At 30.4% G+C, this 26,670-nt stretch overlaps 1 protein-coding gene across 5 annotated transcripts in view; it reads left to right on the top strand.

Annotated features, from left to right (window-relative positions):
- The first annotated feature begins 6,958 nt into the window (after positions 1 to 6,958).
- LOC143225412 (RNA-binding protein 4B-like) overlaps positions 6,959 to 26,670 on the top strand; it is a 74,355-nt gene continuing 54,643 nt past the window's right edge. For 4 of the 5 annotated variants that reach the window (XR_013013830.1, XR_013013831.1, XR_013013828.1 and 1 more), the window contains exons 1-3: positions 6,959 to 7,100; positions 13,318 to 13,348; positions 22,880 to 23,002. Coding sequence is in view for 2 of the 5 variants with exons in the window: in XM_076454799.1 (XP_076310914.1) it covers positions 13,334 to 13,348; positions 22,880 to 23,002 (138 nt within the window). In the remaining 3 variants the exon portion in view is untranslated. The remainder of the gene's footprint in view (positions 7,101 to 13,317; positions 13,349 to 22,879; positions 23,003 to 26,670) is intronic. The other variant, XM_076454810.1, reaches the window with a different exon arrangement.

Raw genomic sequence — 26,670 nt, 5'->3', positions numbered from 1 at the left:
CAGATTCCTGTGCACAAGAGCCACTGTCTATAATGGGGAAGAAGATCATCTGAGGTGAAGAGCTACTCTTTCTTTGAAATAGAAGGAGAAGATCCAGTGTCTACAAAACAGGCTAAGTTATGTTTAACAAAACCTGGAGAGAGCAGACACCAAGATATCAACAACCATTAACTTAAAGACAACAGTGGCACTAAAATGCTGCTTAACAGGGTTAAGGTGAACTGAGTGAAATTTCACCCACACTCTTGATGAGTTGATATTTGTATGCAGATTTAGATTATCATAATTACTTTTGCATACATTGTACTTGTATTTTAAAGGAGAGTGCACTCTGCCTTTTACACTCATAAGTGTGTGTGTGGAAGATAGAGGTGATTCTCTGTATTTATTCAATTTTGTTTTGTTTCATAAAGATGAGCCCTGACTCTTCCATGCATGTAAGCATATGTTAAAGGTAAGGCATTTTGAAGTTTTTATACAGTTTTCTTTTTTTATTTTTAATTGGTGAATATAGATATTAGTTTGTAACTTCTTTAAAAACAAGCCAAAACAAAAAAAATTAAACAAAAATGCTACACTAACTGAAAAGATCTCAGGGTACAAACTATAATGTGGGATTATAAAACGTACCCTGAGTTTTGGAGGTGACTGTGGAAGTAGGATCGACATTGCAATGGGGATACACCGTCTATCAGTCTTTTTATTTCTTAATATATCTTTTATGTTTTTGGAGCTAACTTTTCTATATTCCAGTTCTATAAAAGGATTACAGAACTATTCTATTAATGAATTTAAAACAAAGATTAAATCTTTTATTGGAATTGTGGTGTACAATACGGTAAAATCAAATGTTGGAATATTATTTATTTGTTTGCAATTTTAAAATACGTTGATTATTATTATTATCCAAAAAATAAAAAAAACATTTTATTATTAACACTCATTATTGAGTAATTTAGTTAATTATATAGCCGATTGTTTGATAATTGTTCTTATTAAATTGCCTACCGCTAGTACAGCGGTATGTCTCCGGATTTACAACGCTAAAATCAGGGGTCTGATTCCCCTCGGTGGGCTGGGCAGATAGCCCGATGTGGCTTTGTTCTAAGAAAAAACACACACACACACACTCTTATTGAATTAGAAATAAATCTAAATTTAATTGGAGATTCATATAGTTTAGCACTAACATAAATAAACAGTAAATCTACATAATTATTTCGTTTAGAATAAAGTTTATTATAAGCTTTAATGAAATTATTAATTACCGTATCTTTAGATTGGTTAACAACTTTAAATGTTTGTGTACTATTGATTTCTTTCATCATAATTAATACATAAAACTTTTTACGAATTATACCAATGTTACAGTTAGCCTTATCAATGGGAACTATAACATATTTTTCTTGCATTTCTGGAATCCGATTTTTTAATTGATAAAACGATAAATCTGTATGGCATTTCTTTAATTTTATATGGGATAATATTATTTTTATTTTTTAAGGACATACAACTTCCATTCTAGAAACTATCCAGGTGGATAAGTAGCAATATAGTTAAGTTTTAAAATATATTCATCAGTATTGTTTTCAATAGCTTTCAGAATATTATTCTTATTGCATTTTGTGGCTATGTTGTATCTAGATTCTTTTTGAGTATTTCACGCAATATTTTATAATTTTCAAATTACCAGTAACAACATGTTTATGAAAAGCATCAATAAATAAATTATTTCACACTCACAAGGTAAGTTATTAACTTTATCTACATTCAGATTAGTTAAAAAAAAACTCTCACGAGTCCACCGAGCCCCTGATTTTAGCGTTGTAAATCCGTAGACTTACCGCTATACTAGCAGGGAACCTAATGGTAGACTTTACGTTTTTACAAAGGAAAATATTATTTTTATAGATTGATGAATAATTTAGCAATTTGCAAATCACTGAATATTTTATGTCTAAAATTAATTACCAAATATAAAATCTCCATCGCACCAAACATGCTCGCCCTTTTAACCGTGGGAGCGTTATAATGTGACAGTCAATCCCACTATTCGTTGGTAACAAAGTAGCTAAAAAGTTGGCGGTGGGTGGTGATGACTAGCTGCCTTCCCTCTAGTCTTACACTGCTAAATTAGGGACGGCTAGCACAGATAGCCCTCGAGTTGCTTTGTGCGAAAATTCCAAAACAAACAAACAAACAATCCTTACGGATCAAACCAAAATGTTAATAATTCTAGTCTTTTGAATTTGAGTAACGATTACTGTATTGCTAATTTTTCTTTACAAATAACTTTTTCATAAAAATAAGAAAACTAGAGGTAAAGGAAATAATAAATTAAAATGGGTTGAATTTTCAGAATTTTGTAGTTTTTGGATAATAGTTTTTATTGTGATACTAGTGTATGTAAATTATTTTTAAAAAGATTTATCAACTTAATCTTCCCAAAATAAGAGCATTAATTAATATAATAAAAATTTTGATTTTCGAAACGATCATGCAATGATTTATCAAGTTTTGTCAAACTTTTATATTTGGACTACTTTTTTGTTTGTTTTCAATTTCGCGCAAACCTACGCAAGGGCTATCTGCGCTAGCCGTCCCTAATTTAGCAGTGTAAGACTAGAGGGAAGGCAGCTAGTCATCACCACCCACCGCCAACTCTTGGGCTACTCTTTTACCAACGAATAGTGGGATTGACCGTCAAATTATAACGCCCCCACGGCTGGGAGGGCGAGCATGTTTTGGCGCGACTCGGGCGCGAACCGCGATCCTCAGATTACGAAGCGCACGCCTTAACACGCTAGGCCATGCCAGGCCCCGATTCGTAAGGATATAACGTTCTTAGTTTCAAAATGTAGAAGTTTTCTCGTTGAATACAATTTCTAATATGGTTGTCTTAACAGACGTAAAAGGGTAAATCCTGAAATGTTTTAATTCTATACAATTCATTAAATTATTTTTAAATTCAGATCTATGCAAATTTATGCGCATATGCAATGGGTTTCAAGTTTGACCCAAGTATTCCATGTTACATTCAGTACACGTTTATAGATATATCACAATTTTTATTTCGCAAAATGAATTTGTGTAAGTAACAAAGTGAAACCTATTTAGAACAGGACATGTGAGACATCTTTTGCTATTATATTTTATAACATATGCAGAAATATAATTACTATAATCAGTTCGCTAGACTTAATTATAGTTTCACAATATGTTATTAGTTAAGGCTATTTCTTTTAATTTCATAAAGATTGAACAATGTAATGGAAAAGATCGATATAGTCAGCGACAAATCACATATATTAAATATATTTTAATGAAAATTAATACATTTTGATAAAATTAAATGAACAAAATCACAAGGAAAAACTGCGTTAAAAACAGCAAATCCAAACCTCTGAATATTTATATTAGTAGGACCCATATTGTGGTAATGATACACCGCTTATCAGTCTATCCCCACACTGCATTCACCTCCAAAACCTAAGGTATATTTTATAACAGTGGTGCACAAAGTCCGGCCCCGGGCCAAATCCGGCCCGCGACGAGTCACCGAGTGCCAGCGATGTCCAATGGGAAAGTCAAACATAGAGAGTTCGCGCCTGTGCGAAGATTAGGCGCTATAGAAGAATATGCATTAGATTAGATACTGGATGGTTTCATATTTGTGTAGAGCAATAAAGAAAATTTAATAAGGAAATCTCGTTAATGCATAGGCATTTAATCATTGGCGCAATGACGTAGTATTTCCGTAATTACGAAATCTCATGCGTTCCAATTGTTCTTCGAGATTCACTTACGAGCCCTATTTTGATATTATTTCGTAACAAAAATGGCACTTAATCGTAAAAGAAAAGTTGACGACGAAAACCGGCAGTTTCATAATGATTGGACTGCGCAATATAGTTTTGTTCAACAACAGAAGAATGTGATTTGTCTGCTGTGTCATTCGATAGTAGCAGTGGTGAAGGTATCCAATATAAATCGTCATTATGAGTAGAAGCATGAAGATTTCTATAACGTTGTCGGTGATGAACAAACAGCTCGAATTGAATCTCTGCGGCGGTCGCTGAATCACCAGCAGAACGTTTTCTTAAAGCAGTCAGCAGATTTAGGTGCAGCATGTGAGGTCAGTTACGATATTTCGTTGATGATAGCGAAATCTGGCCGACAATTCACTGATGGTGATTTTGTCAAGCAATGTATGATTACTACATCGAAAAAGCTGTGTCCAAGAGGAGTTCACAAGCTACAGACGGTGGCTTTGAATCGTATGGCAATTCAACGAAGAATTTCACACCTCTCAGCAGACGTGACAAGGCAGCTTACAAATAAAGCAACCAACTTTGTCTACTTCTCTTTGGCAGTAAACGAGTCGACTGACATCAGTTCAACAGCACAGCTACTTGTTTTTGTTCGTGGTGTGTCGTCATCGTTTGATATCACAGAGGAACTAATCGGCATGGGTTCCATGAAGGGTCAGACAACTGGGTCTGCTTTATTCGAGAAGGCAGAACGACTGTGTAGTAGTATTTCATTGGATTTCACGAAACTGGTAAGTGTGACAACTGATGGAGCATCAGCCATGACTGGAGAAAGTCGCGGGCTGATAGCACTGTTGATGAAGCATAGAGGAAAGCAGAACAGACAGTTGGTGAAGTTGCATTGTGTTATTCAGCAACGAAACTTGTGCAGCAAAAAACTTGGTTTTCAGGCACTGATGGCATTAGTGACGAAAACCATTAATTTTATCAAATCACGAGAGCTCAATCACCGTCAGTTTCGAAGTCTTCTTGAAGAAATTGATTCAGATTATGGTGACCTTGTGTATCACTGTGAAGTACGCTGGCTGAGTCGAGGGAAGATGCTCAGAAGATTCTGGGAGTTGATTGATTAGGTGAGAGAATTCTTCAGAAGCAAGAACAAAAACACAGAAGTGATTTCCATAACTTATCCAGCATGGCAAGCTGAGATGACCTTTTTGATCGACATGTCACAACACTTGAATGATCTGACTTTGAAGTTGCAAGGCAAAAAGCAGCTTGTGTGTCAGCTTGCAAATCACGTCTCAGATTTGAGGACAAAGTTGCAGTTGTTCCGGCAGCAAGCAGCATCAGACAACTTCGTGCACTTTCCCACTTTTCAGTTACAGCTACAGAAGAATCAGGACATTGACACACAAGTTTATGTTGGGAAGCTAGATACCTTGATTCAATCCTTCAACTCACGGTTTCATGACTTTGACCAATGCAGATTGTTGGAGAAACTTTTTGCTGATCCATTCAGTGTGTTAATGGATGACTTGTCAGCAGAATATCAGCTCGAACTTACTGATCTCCAGGCATCTGATGAGCTGCGTGCTATTTACCGAAAAAAGCAGTTTGTTTGACTTCTACAAAACGTTGCCTGATACATTTGCTAATATGAAAGAGAACACACTTGTTCACAGCATATTTGTCAGCACATACTCCTGCGAACAGGCTTTCTCGCATATGAAACTGAACAAAAACAACACTCTCAATCAGCTGACTGATGATCATCTGGAAGCAGTCTTGTATCTTTCAACGTCAAACATCAAGTTGGACATTTCTAGGCTCGTAGATGTCATGCAGCATCACCCATCACACTGACTTTGTGACAGATGACGTATCATAACATTTCTTAGGTAGGGCAGGGATTGGAGAATAAGGACGATGTGGAAATTCTTCTCAGTCAAGCTCTTCAATCTTTGCAGATGTGATGCTTGCTGTATAAGGCCTTGCATTATCCTGGTGTAACACAACACTTTTATGACTGATCAAAACAGGTTTCTTTTTTCAGTGCAGCATTCAAGCACTTTAACTGTTGACAATAGAAGTCTTATGTAATCGTTACATTGAATAGCAGCAATCCAAAGTGAATCACACCAACAATATCTCACAAAACGTTTAACAAGACTTTTTAGGGTGGAGGTCCATTTTAGGCTATGCTTTAGCCAATTTACTTGCACTGAGCCATTCTCTGCAGCGCTTAACATTTTTATAAAATATCCATTGTTTTTATCTCCAATCACTAACCTGTTCAGAAAAGGTGAGTTATGTTCACAAGAGTGCAGAAAAATGCAAATGTTCTTTCTTGCTCTGAGGTTGGTTTATGTCAAATCATGGGGACCAATTTTCCAGTTTTTGCCACCTTTCCAAGCTATTATAGATAACGGTAAACTGTTGAATGGGTTGAATTAAACTTCTGTGCTAGTTCTTTAACTGTTACAGCACAATATTCTTCAAGTGCAGCCAACAGCAAGTCATCATTAAACTCAACAGGACGACCTGAACGTGGCGCATCACTTAAGCAGTAGTCACCTGATATGAACTTCTGAAACCATCTTCGATATTTTTTTTCATTGTGAGACTTCGCACCATGAACATCTTGAATGTTTCATGTAGTTTCTGCTGCACTATTGCCTTTTTTAAACTCATGAAACATTATACGCCTTGTGTGCTCCTCAGACACATCCATCTTCATAATGGTTTATTTAATTAATGATCTGAAAAAGTGGAGTTGGGTTAGTTTCTTTTATTTGTCTGAACATTTTTATACACGTCCTAATACATATTTTAGTCATTAAAGCCTTCTACAAAAACAGAAATAATGATGCGTTTTCTTTGCATTAAATTTTCGGACATTAGTTATGGGATGATCTGATATTTGATATAATCAAAAACGTTATCTACTAATTACTCGCTCATTTATCATAACTAAGTAATCTAAATTATTTTGTAAATAATTATCTTCCTTCTCGCAGCCAGAAACATCCAAAACCTTAATATTACATATGTGTAACTTCAAACACTTTTTTGTTTATTTTCGTCGATTTAAAATGTTTTTATTGCTTATTCTTAAAGGTGTAATAAATATGAAGAAAAGCATTTTTTAAAGATCAAATATACTAAAAGCACAAGTCCAAGGAACATTAATAGTGCAGTGGTGATATCAAGAACTACGATGATTTACAAGACCCAATAAGATTAAACTATTTGGGAATCCTTGTGAAAAGGAAGATCAAATTGAGAACAAAAGAGATTGTGAGACGAAAGACAAGTAATTGAAATTTCGTACGTATGTTTTCGAACTACTTGTTGCGAAATTGTTGAGTACCATTAAATTTTTAGTTATTTAAAGTTATATGTATTAATGTTACAATCAAAGTATTTTACGTTTCTCGAAGCATTAAGTAATTAACTTTCAAGTTTACTTTGGCATTATGTAGTCGGATTTATTAGGCTTAGCGTTAGTTGTCACTAATACCATTGGTATAGAGCATGAGATTCGCGTGCATGTATAATGTTAAACTTTTCAACTCCAAGTGTTATGAGGTTTATTCACTTAAATTAAATGACGCAAGTTTAGCCGTCACGTCATATAATAGGGTAAGCTAGTTTTGGCTTACAACACCGTACTTATTCGTATTGTCCATACTATGATAAATTATAATGTTGGACATTTATTCTGTACATATTTTGAGCTATTAAAACCTGTTTGCAAAGTTTGACAAAGTAATGATAACACTATAAGCTTCTGTTAAGCTTTGACATGACAATTCTCACTATAAAGGTGTAATCTGAAATAAAAGGAACTAATTAATATGTGAAATATACTGGTTTATTAACAAGTTTTATCTAAAAAAAAGGAAAGATAGAATATGAAAAATGTGAGGTAAAACCATTTATAATTTTAAATACACATCACCCTTTTTCATAAATTCAAACTGCATTAAGTGTTGGATTTTTAACCTTTTCATTCACAATTTCAAAAAATTAGTGTAATTTAGAAACCTGGAGTATTATTGAATTAGACACACCAGTAGCTATATATGTAGAAACTTCTTTAAGATTAGCACCTGCTAAATTTAACCCTATTCTCACAGGTCAAAGACCATGTCATCACATTTGTCAATTTGCATTCAAAGTTTTATTGAAGTACTACGTTATGAATTTATGTTAATAAATTTAGTGTAAAGTTGTAGATTATATTTCAAATTTTTGGAATATTATACATTAGTTAACTTCTTAATTTAAAAGTAAATATTAAGAGAACACACCTAAATATTGATACTTGTGTGTCATTTAGTATGTTGAATGCAGTATTGGTTCAAATTATCTTTATTATGTGAAAATACAACGTCTGTAGTTCCTTATGAATTAGGAACCCAAAGTGGTAGTGACGAGCTATAATATAGATTAAGAACCAACAGTATTTTAATATTTGCCCTTGCCCCTCTTTCCATTTTTTGAGAAGGCTACTTACACTTATTTCTGACTGATATGTGAATAACTAATCAAAAGCGTGGATAGAATCCCCGCTCTCTGAGACTTTTCAAATTATTTGCATGGGAAATCCTTTTTTTTTCACTCTTGATTTGACACTTCTGTGAGCTCAAAATTTCATTTTTTCTTGGCTGAAATATGTTTCTAAATTTGACAAGTTGTTATGGCATTCTATGAAATTGATATAGAAATATATGATTTTTGGTTATTTCAGTAAAAATTTGTTGCACGTCCTCCATCTGCAAAATTTGATAAGACATCAAACAAGTACAAAATTTGTAACTGGAATGGATAATTGCTTGCTATACTTCTTTACTTATTTTATGTTTTAATAAAAATAACTTTAAGAAAATGTTTGTGAACATTAATAATCTATATACACTTATGTATTCTGATGGAAATGTGACTTTTTTACAAAACACAGCTAAAACAGTTCACTTTGTAAAGGCCAATTTTGTATTTATGGATATGGTAACATGAGTGCACATGGGCTGCATCATTGGATTTTCTGTAATATTATCTAGGCATGACTGGATGGTCAGTATTTTATACACACACACACACACACAGTATAATGTTGTAAGACTTAAGCTACTAACATAAACATTTGTGTTGTAATTTGAAGTCTTTCTAGAACAAAAACAAAACAGTTTATATTTATTTTCTTATTTTTGGTAGTTATGAGGTTAGTTAAATTGAAAGATTGTATAATTAGGGTAAAGAAAATAACAGGCAAAATATTGTTTCACTGAAAACAAACAATTGAAATGTATTTTGGAGGTTTTAGAGATTGCACAAATAATACTTGTGATTTTTGGGATGAAGTTTTTTAAAATCGTAAAATGAAAAATCACTTTGCACTCAGACTAATAATAATAAAAAGACTGCTTTCATGAACATATCTTTACTAGAAATACTTTCTTAAAATATTTGATTTTTTTGTACGAAAGAATTGTAGTCATTGTTTAAAGTCTACCAAATTTTCTTAAGATACACATACTACATTAAAAGTTATAAATATGTAACGTGCATATGTGTATACGGCCTCATATTTTATACTGAGCCTGTCATTAAAGGGTTAATAGTTGAGAATAAATTTGTATAAGCCAATAAATTAGTGATTAATTACATACATACACACACATACAACTACTGTTTTAGTATTAAATACTGTATTCCTCATTGTAATTGGGAGATGTTAATTAATGTAAATATGAACAATTATTTCTAGTGTATTTGTATATGTATGTAATATTACTTTATAATAATGAAGTACTGAGACTGATTTGCACAAATATCTTGCATTTCATGTATCTAATTTGTTCAAGTTATTGATCTTATAAATAATTTGATATTTTTTCACTGTTGGAATTCATGAATGTTTTGATAGCTTTCTTCATTTTAGGGATACCATATCAAATTCACATATAAAAATTGTGAAAATCACAATACAGCTTTGTTTTAAACAAAAATTCTTGTTTTGGGGTTTCATTATAGTGTAGCATTAAATTGTAAAATTAAGGTTTCATTATTATAAAACATTTGCAGTAGATTTTATCGTCTTTACATTAATTTTCATTATGCTATCATTTTCACACACAGCATGCAAGTCATGCACTCTTGCAGGCATTGTGTGTTAGATCAGTAAACCCTGGTCTGTTTGAAAAAATGGGGTCAAACAAGCAAACTCAAGTAGATGTACCATTATTTAATACAACTACATGTGCATCACTATATTTGGTAAAACTACATATAAACAAAGTATAATGGTGTTTATGGTAGTGTACATAGTATAAAAATATTATGAGAAATCAGTGTATGACATGTTTTTGAAACAAAAAATAAAACCTGTGATAAAGGAAAAAATAAGTAAAGGATTTTAATAATAGTCTTTAAAATTAACTGAAGCTAAATTATTATAAAGTTACAATGAAAGGAAACTTAACCCAGTATGCAGAAACATCTGAATGTGTGCATGTTCACAAAGTGATAAGTTTATGGTTTTGAATGAACTGGGCATGCATATATTAGATCTAAAGTGAAGAAAGTAAATTGAAATAGTGCTAGTAAAAATGAATTTTAATTTCCCTTCACTTTCTTGACAAGTTTTCATCAATTCTTAGTTCTTGGTTATCTTTAATAAACTGATACGTGATGCAGGTACATTATTTCATATTAGTCCTCGGTTCAATACTCACAATTCCTCTGGTACCTGAAGTAGTTGAAATTAGTTAAAAATCGCTTAGTTTAATAGTTTAAAATAATAAAGTGCAAAGTTTTCTTACCTCTTCATAAGTTATTATGAGTATATTAACCCTTTTGCTATGGGCTCAGTATAACATATAAAAGTTCGTTTCAAATTTGCACACGATAAGTATTTACACTATAACTTTTGATCCAGCATGTGTGTTCACAAAATTTGGTAAATTTTTAGTAAAGGTTAGAAAAAATCAGATTTTTGATGAAATATTTTTACAAAAACATTTGTATGTGAAAATAGTCTGTTTCATTATTAGTTTGAGCACCAAGTGATTTCATGTTATGATAAGAAAACTATTCTTCATCCCCAAAATCTCAAATATTTATTTCAGTAATCTCTAAAACCTCATAAATACATTTCACATGTTTGTTTTGAGTAAGACTTTATATTTTGTTATTTTCTGTATTCTAACTATGTAGGGTCTGTCACTTAACCAACCTCTTAACCATCATAAATAAATTAGGAAATAAATATAATTTTTTTTCATGCCAGAATGACAACGTATTATAACAAAGAAATACAAATGTTTAGTCTAAGTAGCTTAAGTCTCAAAATGTTATATATATTTTTATTATTTTGGCCCTCCAGTCATGCCTAGCCAACATTACATAACTTGTATTGATGAGGTGCACATGCACTCATGTTACATGTCCAGCAATATAAAACTGACCTTCAGTATTTCCTGGCTTGGCTGTATTTTAGTGGATTAGTATTTTGTAATATACAGTAACATTTCAGTTATTATACATTACATATGTATATAGATTATCACTATTTAGAAATAAATTATTAAACTTATTTTTCTTAATATATAGAACAACAAATCTAGAAGTAAAGCAAACAGATCTCTTCTTTCTACTACCTTTGAACTTGGTTGCTGCTGAACATAGGTTGCTAGGCCTTTTAAAAATTTCACACTTGGAGGATATCAAACAAAAATTTACTGTAGGTTTCATATGTGTAGTTGAATAACTAAAAAATTATAAATAACTATCCTGATACCATGGGATTCCACAATAATTTATTAAGCTAAGTAACGTAACTGTATTTAGGTCTAAAAATTATGAAATTTTGAACAGACTAGAGACACAATCTACCTCCTTGAAATCTTGGATCAGAAGAACATGGCAGCCTTTACAAAGATTAAAATGGCTGAGAAAACCACTAGAGAGACATTTTGAGCTGTCGATGGGTTATTCACATCATATATTATAGTAAATGTATATAATTAACCATTCCTAAAAAATGGAAAGAGGTAAACAAGGCCACTGTGTTTGTTTCAGTAGATAAGCTGTATCTCAGCAAAATAAAAAGAAATGAGGTTCTTATTTTATATTCTAGCTTGTAAGTATTAGTAATTTGAGTTCATAATTTGTACAAAACTATAGACTTAATATTTTGACATTACAAATATCAAATTTTAAACAGTGCAGCATTTGACATATCACATGACTTATTAAAATTTATATTTAGGTGGGTTCTTTTAATAGTTACTTTTAAATTAAGAATTTTAATTCATGTATAATAAAGTTTGAAATATAATCTGCAATTTTATTTCAAACTCAATGACATAAATTCATGAGATGACCATTGACCTGTTACAAAATGGATGAGATTTTCTTTTATCTTCTTATCTGTTTATAATGCACTCCTATTCACTTCTTGGAACCCACTTGCTGGCTAGTGTTGCCTGACAGGGAATACTTCCTTCTTTAAATTTGCATAAAGTCAGGAGTGATGGAAAGCATTAGTCATCTGCCCTGGTTCCTGAAGTGTATATTGTGGAGATGTTTTTTTTTTCACAAAACTGCTGTGTGTGTGTGTGTTTATATACACACACACACACACACACTGTTTGTTCCATATCTTTTTATAAACAATCATGATAAAAGCAAACACTGGGGAGTGTCTTTCTACGTCCCTGGCTTGTGCATGCCAACTATTCAAACCTGGTTTCACATTTACACATTGCATTTCCTTCAGTAAAATACCTTTATGGTGGTTAGATCCAGGTGAGCCTGGACACCTCTGTAATGTCTCTTTAGTGGGAATATCATCTCCCATTCATTGAGTGGAGCATGGGGAGACCCTTGCCTCTACAAGTTCCAAGTCACTGGGGTGATTGAGTTTGAGAGTTTCTCAATAGTTGTGTGATCCCTTGGCGGAGAGTCCAAGTAGGCAGTGAAGTGCATTGAGAAGTAAGGCAGGTACTTCATGTCGTGTAAGTCTTTATATAGTGTATAAACCTTCTTGTGGTTTAGACATTTGGATGGGGCAAAGTGTTCTCTGCAAATAAGAAGGGACTTAGTTTCCATTCCTTTATGTAAGGTGTGCCAGACGTGTAACAGTATACATACCAAATCATAGTCTGATCATTGCCCAAGCTTCACTCTATCTCATATCCAACTGATCTGTGTAAATGCTTTTTCCAGCTGTTCATGTGACATATGGGCCAGTATCTCCTTTCTCCATTCATACTTCCATTTGGACAAAGAGTATACATACGAGATGGATGTTTGCACTTTGCCCTGCAATGTTGTTTATGTAAAACGTTTCTTGTTTTAATTTTAAATTTCAGAATATTTAGTATGTAGAATAGAGCTTAATAAATGCTTTGGTTGATAAATAAAATATATTTTTATTATATATATATCTAAAATACACATTTTTCAGTGTCAAATGTTTAAAAGAGACTACATTATGTTTCACTGTGAATTGTTAAAGTATTGTTTTGTTTAATTACAGTAACAGTTGTCCTGTCATGGCACCAGTGAAGGTAAGTTTGTTAATTGTTCCTAATATACTGTTTTCAAAACTTAGTCTTTGCACTTTTTACATGTTTATCTGTGCACTTAAGAGAGGTCACGTTGATTTGTTTTGTACTTCATGTAAAATTAAAAAATAAATAGGGAAAAGTTGCTTCCTGCATGAATGAACTAAAGAAATGAGTTCATTTGTTTTACATGACCATGTGCCCACAATGTAAATAACTTGCATCCATGAAGGTATACATGCTATAATTCTGACAGTACGTTATATTTGTTTACAAAGTTTGGCAGGTTTTCAGTGAGCATAATAAGTCTTTTTATAGACACAAAAATCAGAATTTTAAATTAATTTTACTACAGTTTTGTCAGTGTTAACTGCTTCATGTGATATGTGATTTTTCATGTTAAGATTAAAAATATTTTTCTTTATTAAAATTTTCAAAGTTTATTTGTATAATATAAAACATTCTAAATAAATGCCTTTTTTTGAGAAAAAGATTTGTTTTATTTGCTATTTTCTCCACTCCAATATATAATTATTTGGTGAATTTTATTAACCTTGCAAACAACATTAAAAAATAGGAAATAAATATAAATTATCCTTTTTGTAAAAAAACTGCAGTTTGTAACAGGAATTCACAGCTGTTTATTCTGACTAGTTATAAAGCCAAAATGCATTTATCTGGATAGAATAGTTCAATTTCTGTATGTCAATTACAATTTTAGTAAGAGTTACGAGGGATCTGTGAGGGGGTTACTGTTAAGCCTTTCAAGTGCAGTGAGTGTTGGTATAATATGCCTAAAATAGACATAGTGTGGGATCATCTTGTATAGAGCCAAATACATAAATGTTATTATAAAAGTAAAAATATCAATTCAGTTTAAACTTAAATCATTTTTGAATTATAGTATATTCGTTTATATCACCAAATTTTTTTTTAAATTAAAAATCAAACCACTTTAATCACTGGAGACTAAATTAAGAAATCAAATATTTTTCTAGTTTTATTGTATGTACATATTTTATACTTTTAGCACATAGACTAACAATATTAAGTTATACTTTTGTTGTTAAGCAACATGACATAAAAGCCATTGTTTGTATGCAGTTTTAACAAAGCTCACTGGCTCTTCTATATATGTTGTTAATCTAACTGATTTTTACCAATAATTATCCTATCAATATGGCAGAAATTCATTTCATGAGTGATCTTCATTTTGATAAGCTTACATAGGAATTTACTGATTTTTGACTGCTTTGATTGAATTTTTCTGCTTCTTTGTTGGTCAAGCTTGATTTTGAGAAATTTCAGTTAGCTAGTTAGAGTATATTATGGGGTGGAGGTGAATGCACTTGATAAGCTGTATGCTATTTATTTTGTTTTTCATTATGTTATCTAGCCTAATTTTTTCTAACTTAACTTTCTAATTTTTACATTTGTTACTTTTATCATAACTAAGTAAAAAATATACATGAAAAACAAGAAACATAATACCTGGGTTGTCTTTTTTTTCTTTCTTACTCATGACTGTTGATGAATTTTAAGTCTACATTTTTATACTAATGGTACAACTATGATAAACAGTTGCATTAAATATTGCACCTAAGGATACAGTATAGTAATATGCAAATCAATCAGTGTGCTATAACTTAATTTTTGGCTTTCTAACTACCTAATAAGTGGAGTTAAGCTTGTTGATGTGATACATGTGACAGTAAACTTTAAAATGAATTACAAAATAGACAAAGCCCTGTTGACTGCTCAGAGTGCAAAGTGATTTTCATGTTAAGATTAACAATACTCTTTCTTCATCTGAAAATATTTAATTTTATATGCTTAATATCGAAAACCTTCTAAGTAAATATCAAATGCTTATTTTTAGATTTACTTCTGTTATTTCTTCCATCCTATTTATATAAGGGTTCAGTCAGTTTGACTCCTCTTTTATTCACTATAAACCTTTAAAAATTAGTTCTGTTTTATTTTTAGTATTGACCATGAAGTTCCAGATTACTTGAGAATTTCTACTTCCTATCTTTTTCCATCTATTATTTTACTGTTAGTGACTGAAATTAAAACCTTTCAGTCACAAAGCAGTGAAACATTGTTTTTGCTATTAGCCTGCTTACATAACACCATAATACAATATTGTAAGTAACAAATTTATGTGGTTCAATTCCTACAAATTTCCCACAGTGTTTACTATAATCCTGGGTCTGAGAACACTGTAGGAGAGGGTTTATGTTCTTAATTATAGGATAGTGGTTGCAATGAGAATCATCTCAAGTAACATGAGAAAATATTTATGACATGTCTGTGTATAATGTTCATGCTGATTTATTTAACTTTGTAAGTAGTTGGAGGTGAGTTGTTATTCTGTGGTCATTAGTATTTAGTGGTATCACTGTACAAAGTGTGTATGAATATGTTTATGTATGTATATTATTACTATTCATTCATAAATGCTTCATTTTTATTTTTATTAAAACATAAAACAATAAATAATAAAAATATAGGTAAATAATCACTTCTAGTTCCTACAGTGTTAGAAAATGGATTTGTACTTGCACTTCATACTTTCTTAGCCTCACAGTAAGCATTGTTTATTCTATCAAGTGGAAAGGAAGACAGATGTTTCATAGATTTCAAAGATGCTTTTTAGAAAGCCAAACAGTTATTGAATTATTATACTGGTACACACAAGCCCAATAGAATTTATCTGGCTTTCTAACTAAGCTATAATGTAAGTTAAAAACAAAATATCATTTCTATTCTGATCAGTGACATGTACTAAATGACTTCAGTATTTCCAGTCATGTTGCAAATTTCCCTTCCAGGCAATTACAAAATAGTCATTTATGAATTTTGTAATTTTCTTTCTATTGGTTATAAATAGGTACTTAAGTAGACAAAAGGTTTCAAAAGAATGGAGTAGTGGGTATATCTACCTTTGATTTGTAAAATATATTTATCTTATCAAACCTGAAAAATGACAGGTTTTTATTTTGTATTTTAGCTTTTAAACGTCTGAATTTAGTTCTTAATTCAACGCTAGACATTTTATTGTAGACATAATAAAATATCAACTGAGAAATATGACAAAATGCCAAGTGACATGAAAAACACACTTAGAATTTTTAAAAATGTTTTCATTCAACATAAGAAATTAAAACATACAACATTTTGAATTATAAAACTACATTGTGAGGTCTTTTTTTAACATAAGTGATAATAAATTTGTTTAATTAAATTTTGAAAATATCTAAACTGTGACAAGCATCCTTTGACTTGTCTGTAGAGATGGTTAACTAAATCTACCTTACCTTGTTCTGTAAAAAAATACATTTTCTATCATTCTGAAATACCTTAACCTTCTTACAAGCTGGAATAAAAAAATTAGTACTGTAATTGTTTCAGAAGTTGTTCATAAACATCAATACTTAATACTTGAAACTGTTTATTTCTGAAATGGGGATAGCAAAGACAGTTGCACATTTCACAAATATTTAGCACTGCTGTAGTTTTGTTTTTAAGTGGATTAACAGGTAAACTGTATCTGATGATCTTTCCTTCCAGCAGCATATCATTAAGCTAAGCTTTTATCACTTTTCTGCAATCTCTGTTTGGTCCTGTATTGAATTGGAAACCACATTACTTAATACAGTTGAATCGAAAATAACTTTCATTATGTATTTGTATTACTAGTCTGTGATTTCTTATAGCTGTGATACAGGTAATTTGTTTAACATCCTAACAATGAAGTAGAAAAGTAATAATTCGTTTAAATTGATAAATTAACTTTTGTATTGGAAAAGCTGAAATTGTTATTTTTTTGTTGGGAACTATTTCCTTTTAGGGACTACAAGTGCAGTATTATTATCAGAAAAACATTAATAACTTTATAAACTGGTGTCTTAATGTTTTTGTTTGAAATTACCTGAAATTAACCCAAAATCAAATTTTGCTATTTAAAAAAAAAATGCTACTGTATAAATTTTGATCCTGAAAAGTTCAGCAGAGAAAAATTTATAAGAACAACTAATTTGTCTTGTATAAATATTTTGACTTGTGCTTTTTTGTCCTTCAACAGCAGATTAACTCAGTTGATCACCAAATGGTTAAAATAATTAAATAGTCACTAGTTAATGTTTATGGGCAGAGCTGGTTAGGCAAGTTGGATATTAACTAGTGGTTGAGCTGCTATCGTCTGATTATTAATAATTGGTATGTTGCAACTCATTTTTGTCAAATTTATGCCATGGTAGCAATTAACATGAATTAAAACTTAATACAGTTATAAGTTATCTTTTATGCAAATATAAAATAAGATTAAATATTCTGTGGTGAGAACTACTTGATAATACTTGAGTGAGATAACATCATTATTTACTTCCTCAAATGTTTTGACTACTTGGCTTGTGTTAATTTCTGTTTATTAAATCATGACTGTAGGTCTTCATGAATAATTGGTAATATAGATGCATGGTGTGGAAAACAAAGTTTGAGGAATTAAATGTTAACATGAAATTCAATTGATTAAATTATATATTTAATCTTTTCAGTTTTTTTGTTTTTCATTTTTAATGTGAAATTTAGAAAATTTAGTTGACTGTTTTGAAAAATCATCATAGATATTTTTGTGTTGCAAATTCAGTGTATTGTTCATAAAAATATCTATTTTATATATCTGGTCAGTTTCAACTTTCCTCATATTTGTTAACATTTTAAATTTAATACTTTATATTTCCAGTTGCACCAATCACAACATTTAGCTACAAAAACACTTTGTTAAAAAAAAAGAAAAGATTCAAGTTTTTTGTGTGCTTTCATCATGAAATAGAAACACCTTAAATTACAACTTATGTTATTCATTTCAATAAGCTGATTTTGTTTTTAACAGTATATGGTTACAGAGACCTGAAATGGAGCTTTTACATACTTTAGTAAAGAATATTTTTACTAAAGTCCCCAAATTATTAACTGATATTTTAAACTAATTTATCATTGTTTGGATTTTATTAAAAAAAAACTGCCACAAAAACTAGAAATGAACTTAAAATACAACATCTTCCAAAGATGAATGCATAGATTGATTAATGTCTCTTCTTGAATACTTTTATTTTCTTGGTAATTATGAAAGCAGTATATATTTTAGGAAGATGTCTTGGAAGATAACATGAATTTTACAAATAGTCATTTAAATGAAAGAAAACTAATGTTTTGACATAATTTGAGAGGAGAAAAATTTTATGGAAAAATTGTATAGAAGATGAACTGTTAGTTATCCCTCATAATTTTAATAAGTTCTCACAAGTGAAGTTGATCACCTGAAGATATAAATTGAAGTAAAAGGGACTTAGCTGAGATTAATGTTAATCTTTTAAAATAAGGAGTTTACACTATATAATGGGCTTAATGATTTCCAACTTAAGGGACATCTGTATGAATTTGCAAGAAACTTGAGATTAAAATTGCTTTTTTATGAAAATAAAGAAGTTACATTCACAAGTTAATTAAATTTCTTGACCATATTGTGTAAATAAATTTGACATAAACCAAATTTTAATAGTATATAATTTTATTAGGCAATATAAAAAAAAAAATCCTGAATTTCCATGAGTATGAAAATGGTATTTTCTATTTAGGCATACTTTATTTTCTACCTATACTTCCTAGATGGGTTGTAAGTAAATTAATGTAAATTAATTATGTCTTAACTCACCCAAAACATAATGGTTTTAGCCTTCAATCTTGTTTAGTCACAGAGCTGTCATATAGAAAATCATACCCCTCTTATTACAACTACCTGTTACTTCCTCTTTAATTTGACAAAAGGTCTCTGTCACATTTAATATAAAATTATTTACAGCCAGTGATGGTTTTATATTATCAAATAATGTATTAGATTACTTTGTTTTCTGTACAGAGAAATGCCTGTTTTTACTTTCATTTAAAAACTTTTCAAGGGAAAGATATTGATTAACTTAGATTCATTTTTGCAGCTCTTGTCACATAGTTAGAAAACCAGAAAAAACTGTGGTTATGGGGCATTGTCTCTTTTTTCTTGTGATTATTGTGTTCTTTTATACATTATTTAATTAAAAAAATATTTAATGCAGTAGTATCATTAGTATAAAAAGTAGGGCTAAGTGTCATCAACAGCCAACAGCTAAAAGAAGACTAGTGTATAAGTATTTTGTTTTTCATGTGTATTCTTTCCTTACTATTATAAAAATAACTGAAATGTAAAAAGTAGGAACTCTTTGGGTTAATTAAGGTTAGATTAAGTAAAATAAAGAGTAATGATTAAACTTTAATGAAGTCCACTGGTAAGCACCTAGTTACTAGCCCATGTATTATATAGTAATGTGAGCTCTGTGTTTGCTAAATTATTTGCAAATTTTATGGCGTGGATAGTAGTTATACACAGTTCAAAGGGAAGTAAAACAATAAAATTTAACATGGAAGTATAGTGTAACAAGCTTAAAGCTACTTTGGATAAACAAATGTAGTTTTATGTTACAATTTGAAGTCATTCTAGAAAGAAAGAAAAGGTAATTTAGGTTTATTTCTCATCATTTGTGTGGTGGTTACATGATAGGTTAACCCTTTTGCAATGGGTCGCAGGTCGAAGACCATATCATCACGCTTGTTGATTTGTATTAAAAATTTTATTCAACTACTATTTTATGATTTTATGTCAGTAAGTTTGGAATTAAATTGTAGATTATAATTCAAACTTTATTATATGCATGTTAATTTTTTAATTTAAAAGCAAATATTAAAAGAACACAAATATAGATTTTTAGTGAGTCACATGGTATGTTAATATCAGTAATATTTATAATTAGAAGTTCTTGATGTCAAAATACTAAGTCTATGGTTTCATACAAATTAGGAACTCAGATTACTAATGTTGACAATCTAGAATATAAAATAACCTCATTGTTTTATTTTGCCAAGATATGGCTAATGTACTGAATCAGGTGCAATGACCTTGTTTAACTTTTTCCATTTTTTGAAATGGTCAGTTATATACTCTTATTCCAGTGCCAATCAACAGCTTAGAATGCCCCCTTTGTGGTTTTTCCAGCTATTTTAATCTGTGAAAAGGCTACCAACATCTTTCGACTTAAGATTTCGTGAAGGTTGGTTGCTTCTTTAGTCTTCTGAGTTTCATATTTTTAAAAATTGAATACATCTTAGCTGCTAAGCTTAATGTATTATAGTGGAATTCTATGGTATCAGTATAGTTATTTATGATTTTTTGTTATTCAAATGTATATATAAAACCTTAAATATTGTTTGATGTCCTCCACGTGAAATTTTAAAAGGCGTGTCAACCTTTGTCTTGCAGTAACTAAGTTAAAAGGTTGTAACTGGAAAATAATTATTTACTGTTTTATATTTTAAGAAAAATAAGTTTAATAATCTATTTCTGAATAGTAATAATCTATATACATACATATAATGTATAATAATTGAAAGTGACTTTCTTTTACAAAATGCTATTCCACTAAAATGCAGCCAAGACTAAAGGTCAATTTTATATTGATGGATGCATGAGCCAAGTGCATGTGCACCACGTAAATGCAAGCTATGTAACATTAGGTTATGCACATTGAATTTGAGGTATTTCACATGAAAAATGTATTTTATTTATAACATGAATATCAGTTTGTACTTGGAGCAGTCAACAGTTTGACTTTATGCACAGAGAAATTTAGTAAAAGTATTGCATTAAGAATTCTGATATTGCATATACAAACATTCTTTAGAATTACTGATAGCTTGCAAAACTACTGAAAGATACAGAATACATATTAAAAGATATAATATGGAAACTATAAAAGTTAGTTTGGAGTTGTGAACTTGGCTGATTTGACCAAGCCTGTACTGAGAGAGTTACGATTGCTAAAACTAACAGTTATCTGGTGACTCTTTTACAGTGGAATGTCATTTATTTTTGTGAAGCTACTTAACAGTATTTCTTATATTGTTTTTTCCTCTCCCAAAATAAGCTTTTCTCTTTCAGTGCTGTCATCTGTATATGAACTTTGTATGCACATCATAAACCTTTTGTTCCCCCGTACTGGAATTAAAAGATTCCAATGTGTGTCTGAGGCAAAGACATTCTTTGTCAATAACATATAAAACATTAGTTCTTGGTGTGACTTCTGAAGTGGTAACATGAACTTCAGAATTCTTAGTGAAGAAGAGTCCATCAAGTTTGAGTGGTGAAAAACAAAAATGCAACTGAAATTGATAATACAGTGGAACCCCTCTAAGCCACCCCTCAGATTCGGTCACCCCTTGAAAGCGGTCATTCAATCACAGTCCATTTTTTGGTTACATAATCCCTAATTATGTACAGTGGAACCCCTCTAATCAGGCCAGTTTGTCTCAGTCCTGAAAGAGGGGTTCCACTGCAGTTTGAAGTGAAGAAACTTTGCAAGTTAAAATAAATGAAAGAAAAAGTTCACATACAGAGGACAACACTAAAAAAGAATAGCTAATTTTGTGAATGGAGGTGATTACCTATCAGAAATACATTTTCAATATAGGAAAATTATAACTTGATTGAGAACATTTTATGATTTTTCTTGTGTATTATTTGAATTATAATAAACTTAACAATAAATAATCTTCTAGAAAGGTTTAAGTCGTTTGGAACATTGCCATAATCTAACATTGCTAAACCAAACTACACTTACCATAATTTACTGTTCTCATCACTCTTCCTTTTATGATGTAAATTTGTAATCTGTCATAATCAGTAATATTTAACTCTTGTTTGTTTCTAGAGCTGAACTTCATTAGTAGTGGTTCAGATCAAATGTCATGACATTATAAAACGATGTGAACAAACTCTTGTAGCAAGAAAATATAGAAAGAAAAATAAAAGTCACATTTAAAAATATGTTGCTTTGGATGGGGGGGGGGTAAAAAATAGGTAAGTGCTGATATGTACAAGCAAAGCCCATTAGTTACCCAGAAATGAAGCCTTGAACATCTTTTAGTTTGCATGTTACACTAAATGAATATCACAAGATTAGAAAATGTGAATTCTACAATTATTTGGTAAAAATTGATTAAATTGAATTTATTATAATTTTTACTTAAATTTCAAAATTTATCAATAAATCCACTTACCAGTGTGAATAGGTTTAATTCATTTTTGCCAGATATAATTATTTTTATTGCTAACAGGTGTGTTTTTTGTAATAGATGTTATTCAGAGCTAAATTATTAGTATTTGTTGCTCTCATTTTACAAACTTCTATAATAAAACTTAATTTGTTAGTTAAAACATTAATGTTAATAATTTGGAGCAGTCAGCTGTTTTGGGTGCCTTTTAAAATTTCTTCAGAAACAGTATTCTGATTTTCATAATTTGATACTGTTCAAAGATAAGTATTTGTTTTCTTATGCTTTTACTTAAAAATTAAGTAATTGGTAAGAGCAATAGTTAAAACTGTGGTAATCTGTTTTTATTACATCCCAGATAATTTTTTATTAAAAAATTTCTGTTTTTAGAAAAGCAGTAAGCTTTATGTTGGCAATCTTCCGGAGACATGTTCCAATGATGACCTGAACACACTGTTTTCCAAATATGGAGAAATAGAAGAATGTGATGTTGTAAAAAATTATGGGTTTGTGGTAAGTTATTTCATAGTTTTGTGTTGTTGTTTTTTTATTTTGCTAGTTAAATTATGAAATGTGGTCAATTTTAATCAGACAGGTAGAAACCGTTATTCTAGTGACCATTTGCACACAAAATTCTAAGTAAGGAAAAATGTAGTGCATATATTGCAGGAATTAAGAATTTGTGATGAGTTTATCATTTGATATGCAGCCAATATATCTTGCAGTTAGTTTTAGTTAACCCTATCCACCTGGGTATTTTTTACTCTGCATGACACAAAGTTTGTGTCTTGCTTTCAAAATTTTATTAAACTACCCTTTGTTTATATTATTTCAGTTTGAATGACATAAAATCTTATCTAACAATCCATATTTTAATAGTATACAAGTTTTAGTTCTACAAGACAATCTTTGAAAAATTCTGAATTTTCCTTATTGTGATGTAACATTTTTTTTCTTAGTATGTTATCATCCCTATTTTTTCTATCACCTCTTGAAAAAGTACTAAATTTAATGTAAATTACTCTGTAAACTTATCATTGCTCAGGTAAACCAAATTTATTATGGTCTTCAAACTTTGACTACTAAACTATCAAACAGAAAACAGACCCTTTCTGCCACACCCATCCATTACAGCCTCTTTCATAATTCATCAATAGTTCACTCTTACATTTAATTATATATGATCCATAACCATTAGAAACTCAAGGTTTTCATCTATCGAATAATGTGTTGTATAACATTGTTCTAAACAGTTAAATATCAGTTTCATTCAGAGTATGAACAGTTTAGATATATACTCTTATCAACTTACATGTAATTAGGAAAAACAAATGTGGTTTTATATTACAATATGAAGTCATTATAGAAAGAAAAAAGGATAAATTAGATTTTTTGGTGGTCAGATTTACCATTCCTGTTTTGAGTTAGGTTAGTGAAAACAGCATATATTGAAAAAAAGAAGTTTGAAATGTATTTAGGAGGTTTCAGAGATTATACAAAGGAAATTTGAGATTTTTGAGATAAGGAAAAGTATTTTTAATTTTAACATTAAAATTATTTCTCACACAGGCTATTTAGAACAAATCCTCAATATATTCATGGACAAATCTTTATTCTTTTATTAACATAATCCTGCCAAATTTGTGAAGATATACACATTGTATTGAAAATTAGATGTATTAAATCAAAAAGGTCTTTAAACAACTACAAAGAGGTCAAGTGCTCAGCCATATAGACCTGACCCCATGTAGAAAACATTAAATTGTTTATGTCAAGTTTCATTAATCATTCAAAATGAGTTGGTCTAACTGTGCATGCCACAGTGTTTTAGTGAGTTATTTTCAAAATTTCAAGTAACATTATTATTACTTTATATTAACTTTGTTATTTTATATTAATGAAATTAGCATAAAAACATAGTTTATACTTCAAATTTTAGTATTATATATGTTAAGTAGATTAGATTTTTTTAATTTACACATACCTTATTCTTAAATCCAGTTAAGTTATAGCTGTTTTGTGTTTACTAATAGAGTAATAATTTTTTTTTTTTCTAAAATGTACATTGGAAAACTAGAAAAATTATATTTCTTCACCTCCTTCCCAAAAGAATAAACTAGGCTTAACACTAAAGGGAAAACTTTTTCTCATCACCATAACTTTGTGGAAGTACCAGAAATCATTGTTCTATGTTTTAAGAAAAATAACTAAAGTTTACATATTTATGAGTGTACACACATCTATTATGTATGGTAGCAAAAATAGCAGTGTAATTTGCAAAATATTGGTATTACAGTTGTATACCAGACCTATTAATCAAAGATTCTACATATAAATAATCATTACTCACTGCAACCACTTGATGCATTTGATCACTTAGGGTAAACAAACTAATAAATTGGGAAACTTGGAAATCAAAAGCAGAACTTGAATTCTTATTTATCTGTTTATAAGTATAAACAATTTAAAAACATAATGTGATGAATCACATAGTAACAAAACAGTGGCCAAAAGTGGTTAAGAATGAAACTTTCCTCCATCACTACTTATTTTGTGTAAGTGTGCACAACAGATATATAATCCAAAACCCTGGATATAATTTGATGTGTTCAGAACCATATAAATGTTTTCACGGATTCAAAGTGCAATTTTATTACTCATTGAAATTCTCGTTGCATTTATTGTATTGTGAGAGCCAGGTGTAAGTCAGTACATTCTTTAGATTCTTTGCACTTGGGGATGACGTATTACATCTTCATGTAAACAGTATAGTGACACAAGCAGTGATTTTTTGCATTATTTCTGCTTCAGTCATTAATGGTAAAATAAACATAGAAAATAGATTTGCAAATTTTAGGAGCCAACACTCAAGACAAGTACTTTGACACTTTTTTGCTTTCATTTTACTTCACATTTTACTATTTTTCTTTTCAGTATACTTTGAATTTTATACATGGTGTATAATCAAATATATTGTTAGGGTTAAGTTAAAAAATAAAATATGAAGTTTTACTAAAAACAAGTTTTATATTAGGGTGCTTTAAAGATTACACAAATGAAATTTGAGATTTTTGGGACGAATAGTATTTTCAATCTTAACATGAAAATCTCTTTGTACTCGTACTAGTAATGAGACAGATTAGATATAGTTGTAAACATGTATTTTGTAAAAATACTTATTTAAAAAATAAAAGATCTTTTGTATATGAAAGATGTGCAGTATTTTCCAAAATCTACCACATTTTGTGAATATACCTTTATGTTAAAAGTTATGTAGGTACTTAACATGTGCAATGTGTCTACAGGCTCAGTGAAATGAAATTATGAAATAAAACTTATAATTATATTCTTATGTAATGAAGGGAATAATGTTTTACCAAATATGTATTTATTCTTTCTGATAAGTAAAAAAAATGTAAGAAAAATTGAGCATGGTGTTTACAGGTGTTTACAGAAATTCTAGTGCAAAAAAATGTTTTTTTTTGCAAATTATATTAATGTTTCAAAATGTAAATTTTGAGTGAAGAGTTGTTGAAATAAAGTTAGAATGATTTGGCTTAAGCTTTAAAATTTGATAGGCAGATGTTCATTAGATATCTAAGAGGTTCTCTCTGGTCCATAAAGGGTTAAGTGTGCAAAGGATAATGAAGCTGCACATTATATTAGGTTCTTATCATGCAAAAAGCCTATATTCAGTTATTTCAGGCTTGGCATGGCCAGGTGGGTTAAGGTGTTTGACGTGTAATCTGAGTGTTGTGGGTTTGAATCCCTCTCACACCAAACATGCTTGCCATTTCAGCTGTGAGGGCATTATAATGTTATGGTCAATCCCACTATTTGTTGGTAAAAGAGTAGCCCAACAGTTGGCAGTGGGTGGTGATGGCTAGCTGCCTTCCCTCTAGTCTTACACTGCTAAATTAGGGACAGCTATCACAGATAGTCCTCATGTTGCTTTGTGCAAAATTCAAAAAACAAAAACAAAAAACAGTTCTTTCAGTTTGGTTTCTGTATGTTGTTTGAGAATCATCTTTGTTATTTTAATACCCCAAATGAGTAAAATACTCAACATTTTCATCTAGTTTTTTTCCTTCATTATGTGTTCTCTTTGTTCATTAAAATTAAAGTTTGGAATTCTGTGCCAGTGTGATTCAAGAACTGTAAATTAATTGCACTTTATTTAT

This window comes from Tachypleus tridentatus, chromosome 1 (assembly GCF_004210375.1).
Source record: "Tachypleus tridentatus isolate NWPU-2018 chromosome 1, ASM421037v1, whole genome shotgun sequence".
NCBI classification, from domain to species: domain Eukaryota; kingdom Metazoa; phylum Arthropoda; class Merostomata; order Xiphosura; family Limulidae; genus Tachypleus; species Tachypleus tridentatus.
Note: the sequence above shows the minus strand (reverse complement) of the source record. Positions and strands in the feature narration are given on the sequence as shown.